Here is a 12220-nt window from a genome sequence, read left to right as displayed (position 1 = left end):
AGAAACAACCCCCCCCCCCCTAAAAAAAGACACCAAGGAAATAATCCATAATGTATTTACTATGAGTATAACTTAATTGTGGAACCTCTCGTTACTGTCCCATCTGTCAAAAACCAGTCGACTGATATTGACCCGCCAATTTTGTGACTGTTTGTGACTACTTGAAGAGCAGGAGGATTGATCTTTAATTGCATGTAATTTGATACATGTCATCATGCAGTCTTCGGGACACAACTTTAGTAATGATGTATGACAATAAAGATCTAGTAAATGCCAAAAGCAAACAAAAGAGAAGAAGAAATGAATGCCATTACGAATTGAAAAACACTGTACAAAATCTTGTGTGGTTTGGAATTTCCTCGTTTTTTCTAAATTGCCAGTTGCATGCATGTAAGTTCAAGAGCCGGGGTCTTGCCTAATTAATCAGCGAATCCATTCTATTACATGGACTAGGATTTAGCTGGGTTGGGGACCTATTTTTCACTTCTATTTTTTGTACAAATTCATTGGAATAAGATGAAGATAAATTCTGCAAATGTTTCGGAAAAAAAAAGCACTAGACCGCCGGACTTGTATTGTTTCAAAGCCGCAAGACCAAACAACAAAATAACTGGTCCATTGGGAAAATCGACCACACTTAATAAGTGTGGTCTAATACTCCCCATAGTACTAGGGTAAGGAGTAATGGACCACAAACACGCCTACATGTACATGTATAAAAACTCAGCTGGCACTGCGTAGTACAAATCAGAGAGTGAAATCTTAACCATAATCACTTTAATGTACATGGCTATACATCTCCCAAAACAACCCTTTTTGTTGTTGCCTTCTTCTCTCTTCATAGATGCATTCGACTAGGCCCAGACTATCCAAGTTCTGGTACTACGCCCGTGTGGAGTTAGTCCCCCCAATGCCGTCTGAGATCCCCGCCATTCAGAAGGGCCTCGGCGAAGTCGTAGCCAGTGCACGCACAGGGAAATGGATGAACATGACTACCAGGGTAGGTATTACTAGTGTAATGTCACAATATTGGAAACCAAAAGTGGGACATGAGAGATATGAAGCAAGATGAAAGCTGCATGCTGTTATAGTTTTCTCTTACATTGTCAGGAAAAACTAGCTGGAGTTACCCAGCCCTGAGTTTTATCATTGGGTTGTCACCTAGATGACAACCCAATGATAAAACTCAGGGCTGGGTAACTCCAGCTAGGAAAAACATTCCTTTACATATAAGAGGGAAAATATCGAAACGATAATTAATAGGTCAATATTGTTCACTGCAAGGCACATTATATGTATTTGGACAGTTAACCCTATTTTTAACCCTGTTAAGGGCAAAGGGGTGGGGGGCAGAATCCGCCCCCCCCCCCCTCAACTTTTTCACGCGATACCCTTGCAAAAATTGTTGTCCTGACTCCAGCTTTCCTGATTGTTTAGCCTCGAGTACGTCTTACGCATCTTTTGATGCCAATAACATAACATTCCGACCATGGGTTATCTAGTGTACACAAAGCAGAATACCATTGGTGCAATAATTAATTAGCCGATAATTCCAAAAAACCCCTAAACTACAGTCATGGAATTTTTAGGGTATGTTCATATTTAGTTGTTCTATGCATGCACCGGCCACGATTAATAATTTTTGGCACCCCCCCCCCCCCCATCTGCACGCACCCTTGTACTGATGAGGCAGCTAGTAGTATGGTGGGGCTGCATTTGGTGCTGTGGTGCGGGTTCACTGTAATATAATAAATATTATAATACTTAACTTTTGTAACAATTACAGGAAACCTTAAAACTGTTCAGATTCATCAACCAAAATAAATGTGTTTGAGCTTCACTTGACATAATTGCATTCATTATGCTCATGTAAGTTATCGCCCCAAAACCTTTGAAAACTTCACTTACAAAAGGTGCAAATAATCTCAAATCACTCAGAATACAGTTAATTGAATAAAACAATATAAAGTTACCGATTGTGTTGGAATCCGAATCTACAACATTTGGGACTGAGGAACCTTGATAATTTCACATGATTTGGGGAGATAAATTTGGTACATGTCAGTTATTTATGAATCATCAGAATCATTAAGTGTTTCAACTTTGACCTCACAAATGTACGATATCAAAAAAGGGCGCTATAACGAAAGTACACAAGAACCCAAACAATGTTACCGCAACAAACTTATTTCCCAATCAAAGGTATATGCGTGATCTCAAATTACAAAGTAAGAAAACACTTGAAATAACAACTGTGATTAAACCCAAATCAAATTTCACAACTTGCCGCTACATATAGCCGAATAACAGTGTTTGATATAGTGACTGTCCACTGTGCATATGTTTGTATGTAATTGGCAACTTCTTTCTTATAGTAATTAAAGGTATAGTCCATCATTTGTAATTTGTGCATTTTGTTCGTTTGAAGCAACAAAAGTGTTAAAAACCGAAAGAAGAGTGCTGAACAACTAACCTGATGAAGTTTCAGCTCAGCTTCAGCTATATATTTTGAGATGAACAGCATTCTATTTCTAGGATCTCGATTTCAAATCAAAAGTTGCTGTTGAATCATGTTTTGAATTGGGCCTGAATTCAGCGTCCGAGACACGTTCTCACTAGCCGATTGTAGCTACGCAATGTCGCACACCGTATCCGACGGATTATAGCAGCCCGCGCGCGTGTGCGTGTGCCAACGCTGGCGCGCGCTGCGCCGAATAAAAAAAACGAACTTCTAACGGAAATTTCCAATGGTGCGTCTTAAGACGCACCGTTGGAAAGGCCTTCTTTCGTTGATTTCTTCAAAATTACAGCTTGCCAGAGAGAATAATTTTACAGGGAGTTTAGTTCCCTTACTATCTTTCAACCAAGTGTGTTTGTCAACAATAATTACGCCAGTAACTTTTCGGAGAAGTTGCAAATGATGGACTATAGCTTTAAGTTTCCTATAGGTACATTATTATAGGGTGTGCATTTACGGGTAGTCAGGGTAGTACAAGAATCAGGTACCCTATTGAAAAAAAAAAACATGGGTTCCCGTTTAAAGAAATCCAACCCCAAAATTAACTCTCAGAAGTTGCTGTTCGCATGGTCGTCTGCTCAATAATACTACCTATCAGTGCGTCAATATAGCCAGATACAAGTGTGTACAGAGAGCTTTTTAGCTTTACAGTGTAAATTTGCATTTTCACAAGCATCAAAAAGGTGAATGTGTTTCATTTTCACTGTAGCCTGGTTTTCAATTAAAAATTCCCAATAAATGACATTCAAAATCTTTCTTTTTCATTGTCTGAGACATTGATAAGTTAGTATATGTTAAGTAAACTATGGGTACTCGATTCCATAATTTGGAACCATTCCTGACATCAGCTGTCGGGTACTTGGGTACCCTGTTCCAAAGCAAAGCCTGATACATTATCCATGGACAGTCAAAAATTGTATGTAATTTACAACCTTACCGGATTCAGGATGGAATATTGACTCTACAATTTTTATGTTTATATTGTCCGGCCACGTGGTAAAACAACACCCGGGGCCATCTATCGCCAGATCCTAGTATGACCATAGTACGTCCTTCAGAGGGGTGTCAGTCTTGTGATCATACTGGAGGGGCGGGTTGAAAATGGCGGGAAAAACCCTGTGTGCTTGTGCACATTTACATAGGCTTGTGTACAAATGCACTATAAACATTGGGATTATTTCGATCACCCTGTGACCAAAATGGAATGTCAAATGGGGGTTATGTCTGTGGTTTTAACACAGCGTTTGGGGCCTGAGAGATACTCCAGACATGCCAGAGGTTAATCTGGGGTGAATGGGCTGGTTGTCAGGGTCGGGTGGCTCAAATTACATGGTGAAGAGGCGATATTCCATACAGTCACTGGATAGTAAACATTAAAGGTGCTCGCTCCAGCATGGGAGGAAGGAACTTGAGGAGTAAGCGAATAAACCAAAAATAGTGTTTGTATCTATTTTTGGCTGGTTACATGTATCATATGGGAAAAAAAGTTTTTACATGTCATGCATCATGTATGTGAGCTTAATACCAAAAAGACATTTTAAATTCTAATCAGGCCCATTGCAATGGTAACAAAAAAAAGTAAAGGTAAAGGGGACGAACCTGTGTTCACAGGAACAGAGTGCCCATCTCGATTGTTAGCAAGTGGGCCAGACTCATATGCTGCTGTGGGGGGATCGCCACACCTCCTCCACAGCGAGTCTGTTACCTTCCCATGTGTTTAGAGGAGTAATTGAGGTAAAGTGCCTTACTTAAGGGCAAAACACACATGGCCACGGTGGGGCTCGAACCCACAACCTTACGATCATGAATCCTGTGCTCTACCGATAGACCACACTGTGCCCATGGTAACAGCCGTGTGTTTTTTGCCAATTGGGCCAATTAAACTAAAACAATTTTAGCTGTTTTTGTAAAAAAGCCTCCCAGCCACAATGTGAAACATTGTTACAAAAGTACATGTAGCTACTGCTATATATCTCTATATCTAGGCCTATATATCTCTCTCTTGCGAGCTCTAACTTTATTCCCCTGGTTATTTCCTACAGACACCTGTCAGCCGGTTTGGTGAGCAACATGAGCCAATGTGTGGCATGCATCATAACATGGCCATGGGAGATGGGGGAGCAGTGACAGCTCATGGAATGGCAGGAATGGTCTGGAACCCTGTAGCTGCTATGCAACTTCATGGCACCGATCCAAAGGTGGGTCCTGTCTCAAAGCTTAATTATGTCCATATCAATATTTTTGGGCTATACGTGTTTTGTGAGGCATTCTGGTAAAATGAGACAGAATTGGGCACAGGTTATAGTGAAGGTAAAATGCCAAAAAAAATTGATTCGGGGGATTTTGGTTTTGGGTGATTTTCAGATGTTTTGATATTCGTAAGTAAGTGAAAACATGTCTAAAATTCATGGAATACAAGAGTTTTTAAGGAAAGATAATTGCCATCTTTCATTTCCGTGAATAAAAAATTTGAAACCTTTAATACAGCTAGGTCCTTTCTCGGCATTTTGCTTTTGTGATATGTCGATAAAAAGCGAAGTTTAAAGTGAATCATAACTTGTCAACAGAATGTCTTATTGAAGTTAAACAGTATTGTAAGGAGAATTTTATTCTGTTTCCTAATACCTGCAAATCCTCATTTCAACTGGGGGGGGGGGGGGGGGGGGCTTGAGGTTACAATGGAGGGGTGCCCAAACATTTCTTCCTTCCATGCTGAAAGGTAGACAAGTTTTTTTCACCGGACACCTGTCCTCCATAAAATTAACAGTTGGCCTATCGTAGTGCTACCCTGTTTAGAACGCAGCATCAAAACCGCTATAACTGTAAATTTTATTGTGAATTCCGCTTTTCACTGAACAAATTTTAAGCGTGGAAACTGAATTACAGTTGATTTAAAAAAAAGAAGAAGTTAAGCTTAGGAAACTTTTGAGGATAGTTATCGGCAGAAACCCCAAAAGAAAACAAAAAATCAGCCTACCTCGTTAAAATAAAGCCAGCCATGCCACAACAATCAACGAATACAATTGTCTTAACAGATATTCTACTACTATTGTTGTTTTTTATGTATTTTCTTTTTAGTTCAAACTTGAATGCTGTCAATCACATCAAACCAACCTGCGTATCATACATGTACATGTACATCAAATAACGGGCATGGGAAAGTAGTATTTAAGCAGCATTGAAGCATTTTATGTAAAATCAAACAGGCTCACAGGCGTCACTAGGATATTTTCCAGGGGGGGGGGCAAAGTAAAAAACTTGGGTATCTATAAAAGCAGGTCTATATTAGTTTGGGTCAAAGTTCTCCTTTTCCCCCCCCCCCCCATTCCCTCCCCAAGCCCACCCCATTCCCTCCCCAAGCCCCCCCCCCCCCCTTCCCCGGCCGCGCCAGTGGACAGGTCTATAATCAAAGTTGAAAAGCAGCACAGGATTAGAACCAAAAACTGTTATTACAAGAGGCTTAAAACAATGTCATGCCTGAAGCCTGATAAACTGAAGCATTTTATAGCTGAATTTAATGTTTGCACCACCAAAACAGTAGTGTTCCAAAGTTTCTATATCATTAAACAGGGAAAAAAAATAATAACAAAAATAATATAAATGAAAGATAAGCAAGGAAAGAATTTAAAAGGCATACATAGCCTTCGCCTCAGTGCTTTGGTTGTAATTAATATGGGGAAGTTGTATGTGTAAAATCAGAAAGGCCGCCTATTGTTATAAGTTTGGGGAACGGCAGGAAATAATAGTAATAATCTCTACGCGAATCTTGAATTGAGGGACCAAGCCCGTTTCCCTCAGACTTGTGTTCCTGCTGGGATCGATCATCAGACATACGAGACACGTTTCTACGGAAGCGTTTAAGGGACATAATACAAACTAAAAAAAAAGCAAATCATAATCATGACTTATATATCATAATTATGACATATTATTAAGTCATTGTTATGACTTATACATGTATATAATAATAATGACTTAGTATTAAGTCATAATTATGAAATATCCAAAGTCGTAATTACGACTTAACACTAAGTTGTAATTATAAGATATAAGTCAAAATTATGACTTAATAATAAGTCATTATTATTAGATATCAATCATAACTATGACTTAATAATAAGTCGTAATTATGAGATATAAGTCATAATTATGACTTAATACTAAGTCATTATTATAAGATATAAGTCATAACTATGACTTAATAATAGGTCATAATTGTGACTTATTTTTATATTTTATATTTTTTTTTAGTTTGTATTATGGCCTTTTAATGCTTCCGTACTTTTCAGACGCCGTGAACCCAATATGATTATTAGGCCTCTGGTCGACCCGCACGTGCCGATAGCTTTTGGTTTAACTATCAGTTAACGAGCTTTATGTAGGCTAGGCATACTCGGGAAGGATCAAAGTTTGGCTAGGAAGATGGAGGCAGTAATGTGGGGTGCGTGCCAAATGCACTCGGCGCCAGGGTGACCGTTTAGCTGATTTTAGGCTAACTTTGACAGAATTTTTGTTTAAAAAACAAGTTTGACAGAAAATTTGACAGAATAGATTTTTTGGCAGATTTCTGGCAGAATTCTGCAAAAAAAAAAAGGTTATTTGACAGAAAAACAGCAAATTTGACCAAAAAATGGTACATTTGTTTAAAAAAGCTTCAATTCTTTAAAACAAACCCTTGCATAAGGGACAGGTTGGCTGGTCTAGGTGCTGAGGTTCACTGGGAAACGGACTTCGTCGTGGCCTAAAACTACAGCTGTACACATATATTTCTCATTAAGTTTGATTTTGGTTTTTCTACATTCAATTTCATTGTAGACGGCTCATTCATATCCAGGAATGCTCATCTTCGTTCAGCAACCACTGTGCTCGGTCTGGTCACCATGGCAACTGACCGGTCTCAGGGCCCCGCCTCCAGCAGCCATTGGTCAATATCGTCGCGTACCAATTCCAATCAGCAATGAGCGTAGTCGAGGGCGACGCAAGACACCTGTCAGCTTTGTTGTTGTACCTGTCAGTGATCCGGGTTACCCTGTTGGTTCACCAGGGAGTAGCATCTGGGCTTATACACCAAGTAAGCACAGTTTTACAATTAAATGTACATCGCACGCTTTCAATTCAATTTTATGATTTATTTAGTCTTATCATGTAAAAACATGAAACTTGTCTCCTCATTCTGCACACATATAGTCGTATACACATTTTCATCAGATGCATAAAAACTGACTATATCTGGAGCATCAAGATAAGAGCAATGTGAAATAGTCCCAGATTTTCTTGGCTCAGTATACTGGTACTTAAAGATCCTAATTGAAGGAATTATAGCCAAAGCATCCTTCTTGATTAAAACATGCTGTAAAAATCAACTCAGGGATATGATTACATTTACATTTAGGCCAGAAAAATGAATTTAAAAAGAAACTACTGAGATTTCTAAACCCAAATGACATACAGCACATGCGGATTAGCAAAATATTAGTTGTCATCCATCCAAGAGAATGTTTTCCTTAAAAAACTTCTTTGTCTTCTGAATTCCCTCCCCCCCCCCCCCAAGGAAGCAGCGGTGACAGGATCCTAAGTAGCAACTAAGAGAACATACCAGGCTAACTTCCTCCATCTAGACACTGTCAAGAGAGGATGGCTTCCAAATACCTGGTAAGCATCTCACCCATCCCCCCCCCCCTTCATCCATTGCAATCAGCATGAGTTCAGGACTTGGAAACAGTTTAAAAAAAACATCACATTTTGGGTCCAGAGTATACACGTCCGTTCAGTCCTATTCAATTGATTTAGTCCATTAATTGGTGTTACAGGTAATCCTATACAACAGCACTGCCCAGCTCACAAGTGACAGTGAGTCGATCCGTGAGGTACAAAGAGTAGGCTGGCCCTCTGGGACCAGCAAAAACTGAACAGCGATCATTGAGAAAATCAAATAAAGAAATGAAACCTCATGTACCTTGATGTACCTTAATTGTGTATCTCAAGACATTACTGAAATGTCATCATGCTTGCGAGCTCTAACTTTATGCCCCTGGTTATTTCCTACAGACACCTGTTAGCCGGTTTGGTGAGCAACATGAGCCAATGTCTGGCATGCATCATAACATGGCCATGGGAGATGGGGGAGGGGTGACAGCTTATGGAATGGCAGGAACGGTCTGGAACCCTGTAGCCACCATGCAACTTCATGGCACCAATCCAAAGGTGGGTCCTGTCTCAAAGCTTAAGTCCGTGTCAATATTATCAGGCTATATATGTGAGGCATTCTGGCAAAATGAGACGCAACTGAGCACAGGCCGTAGTGGAGGGAAAATGCAAGAAACAAATTATAGGGGTAATTGTTTGTGTTCTTTGCCGATTTTCAGATATAAGTAAGCAATTAAACAGGTAGTCAAAAAATCATGGAATACAATAGTTTTTAAGATAAGATAAATGGCATAGTTCATTTTCGCGAATACAAAACTCGAAAATTTACAGCTAGGCCTTTTTCAGGATGTTGCTTTGTTTACATGTCAATAAAAGCAAAGTTTAAAGTGAGCCATAACTTGTCAATGGAATATCTTACTGAAGTTAAACAGTATGGCCAAAAAAAAAAAGTCTCCGGTTTCTGGTTTGCGCGCGCGTCGCCGTAGCCATGCGCGTCGGCAAAATGAAAAAGTTTTTTTTTCAATACAAGATGATGTCTCAAAACCGCCAAACTCACTGGTTGACTGGAATCCTGCTGCTGCACAATTTTAACGTGTTTTTAGATGGGGTTATGATCGAGAATAAGCTTTATGTGGCCTCTCTGGACTCCCATATATTTGCACTAAGTTTAGTCGGGCACCATTTGCAGTCATCAGCCGACATTTGAAGCCAAAAAAAAAAAAAAAAAACAGGTAAAAAAAAAAAAAAACCACTTTTGGGGCAAGCTCCATACCAGAAACCGGAGACTTTTTTTTTTTGGCCTATTGTAAGGAGAACTTTATTGTTTTTCGTAGTACCTGCAAATCCTCATTTCAGCTTCTGCCCAGTTCTGTCTCATTTTGCCAGAACGCATCACATAATATTTTCATCAGTAACACGTGTCTATCACCTGCTTTCACAATAGGTGTATTATTGCCAGCTGCAGCAATTGGGAGACAGTTTTAAAACCTGGCATATCTAAGCACAAATTCCCTGAATGTTTACCACAAAATCCTTCTTCAAGGTTCAATGTATTTCTGATGTAGTGAATGCCCAAGTTTTGAAGTTGTTAAACATTAAAGGTCTAATAAAGTACCTGCTCAGAATTATACAAATATTGAGTGGCTCGGAGTGGAATGGGAGGAATATTATCGCCTGGTAAAATCTGGACGATAGCAGAGTGAAATGGGAAAAAATCAAGATTTTACCGAGCGATAATACTTCTTCCTTTTCACAATTTAAAGCCACTCAATATATGACATATACTGGTAGATCCTCGTCATTTGATTTACTGTTAAAAATTGGTGGGAAATGTATTCTCTTCCAAACCACCCCTTCACAAAATGTTTGAACCCAACTCTGAAGCTACTGGCTCTTAGGAACAATACACGCTTATCGTAAGGCTCATCGCGCACACCAGCATGCATTTGCAAGCAAAATTTGCGCAATGGAACAAGAATGATCCTAACTGTTCAATAGTATTCCCATTCCCCATGGGCGAATGGGACTTTTTGAGCCCCGGCGTTAATGGGAGCAATAATGAATGTCATGTCATGTCACATCATGTGATCCAACCAATCAAATGACAAGGATCTGTATGTCAGTTATATAAACTAAAATATTTCCAGAGAAACAGAATGAAGTGATAAGGTGTGTTGATTCAAAGCAAAAGAATGAAATATTCCCATCAATATCATTGTTTTGTTTGTTTTTAGTTTGCAGGGATCGGGGGCCCTAATAGTTGGACACAAACTACACGTTCTGAAACAGTATTTTCACATCATTGCATGTAGTTGGTATCGATCAGTACTACACCCCCAGTCACCCAACAAAACAATCCCCATTTTTTTACTTAAATTTTTTTTTTTATTAATTTGCAATTTTGTCTTCTATTTTCCCAGGTTTGGGGAGCACACTTCTCCATCCATACTTATAGAGGGCGCTGTTCATCACAGCCTGCAGCATCCTCAAGAGATAGTTAAGTTAATTATTTTTCTCAAATGTCCAGCAGCCATAGAGGGCACTATAATGCTACCTGGTTTGTTCACAGACATATAAACGCATAGACTGCCAGTCTGGCACTTGAAAGTGTGATTTGGTTAAGTACAGTTGTATATGGCAAATCGTTTGTTGACAGCATGCATAACTGTAACGCGGTGATGGTTCAATTAAAGCCCCAAACGCTTAGTATAATGGTATATACATTGAAATACAATTTATACATTATTTTGATAAAGGCTGTTTAACTCAGAACTTAGTTGTATGAAAATGTTGGGTACCGTGTTTAGTTCACAAGGGATTTGTTTACAATCAAAAACTAACTTCATAATTGTTTGTTCCACGTTTGACTGGAATTCTTCAATTGTGTGCAAAAACCCTACATACTAAGAGGTGAATTTGTCCACTGATTTTAGTCGGGTGCTTGGTATAAAATCACTAAATGCTACTGTAGTTCTGAATAGGACCTAGCGGTCTATGCGTGTATTTGTCTGTGGGTTTGTTGCCTTACTTGCCCAAAAAATTTGTTAATGGTATAATCACGAGAAAAGAATAATTTAACAAAATAATTAAGCCTTGGTTAAAATAAAAAGGAACAATTCTGTGAAATGGAAGATGATTGTAAACAGCAATTCGTTCTTTTATTTGACTTCATTTATGTTGAGCCAAAAAAAGCTCCAGTTTCTGGTCTGCACGCGCATCGCCATAGCCATGCGCATTGGCAAAATTAGAAGTTTTTTTTTTTCAAAGATGATGTCTCAAAATCGCCAAACTCACTGGTTTGACTGGAGTCCTGCTGCTGCACAATTTTAACATGTTTTTAGATGGGGTTACGATGGAGTGTAAGCTTTAAGTGGCCTCTCTGGGCTCCCATACCTTTTGCACTGAATTTAGTCGGTCACCATTTGCCAGTCATCAGCAGATATTTGAATCGTAAAAAAAAAAAAAAAAAAAAAACGCGTCGCCGCACCACTTTTAGGGCAAGCTCCATACCAGAAACCGAAGACTTTTTTGGGGGGCCTTACTGTAAACAAATTGAATTTGCTTTTTTGCTTGATTTTGTATGTTAAAAGATGATAAACTACCCTGGTTGACAATATGTTTTGTTGACATGTACATTACAACATCAAGGGTGACCTTTGACCTCTGTTGTCTCAATCATAGTAGTGTATCATTTAGAATTTCATTTCCATAGAGCAGTAGTGAATTATGAGAGCGTTTACTCCTCATTCCCTTGCACACTTCAAAGTTGTCTGAGCTCAACACAGTATGAAGAATGTACATGTAGCGAGATCAATGTGAAAGTCCTGTCGCCAGTATGAAATCAATATTTTTGGGTTTTGTGCACTTCTGTACATGTAGCTAAAATATATTTCTGATGCAGGCATGTGGTCTAAATCCCAAGTGAAAAAAAATCCCAAAAAAGTGATAAACAGTGAGAAAAATCCCAAATCTGTGCAACGCAAAGCACTGACGAATGAAATTAAAGTTACACTAACAGCTTTGAAATGTTTTAGAATATACATGTACAGGTACAAT

General features: G+C 39.0%; 1 protein-coding gene across 1 annotated transcript; it reads left to right on the top strand.

The window, feature by feature from the left end:
* Nucleotides 1–245: 245 nt before the first annotated feature.
* On the top strand, nucleotides 246–12220 carry LOC119733029. Its single transcript, XM_038206610.1, has 5 exons — nucleotides 246–266; nucleotides 845–1000; nucleotides 4561–4716; nucleotides 7334–7589; nucleotides 10585–12220. Exons 1-5 carry the CDS (start codon nucleotides 246–248, stop codon nucleotides 10617–10619), a joined length of 624 nt encoding a protein of 207 aa, XP_038062538.1. The 3' UTR covers nucleotides 10620–12220.

The sequence above is a fragment of the Patiria miniata genome, unplaced genomic scaffold (genome assembly GCF_015706575.1).
Source record: "Patiria miniata isolate m_02_andy unplaced genomic scaffold, ASM1570657v1 HiC_scaffold_25, whole genome shotgun sequence".
In the NCBI taxonomy this organism is placed as follows: domain Eukaryota; kingdom Metazoa; phylum Echinodermata; class Asteroidea; order Valvatida; family Asterinidae; genus Patiria; species Patiria miniata.
This window is presented reverse-complemented; position numbering and strand designations above follow the sequence as displayed.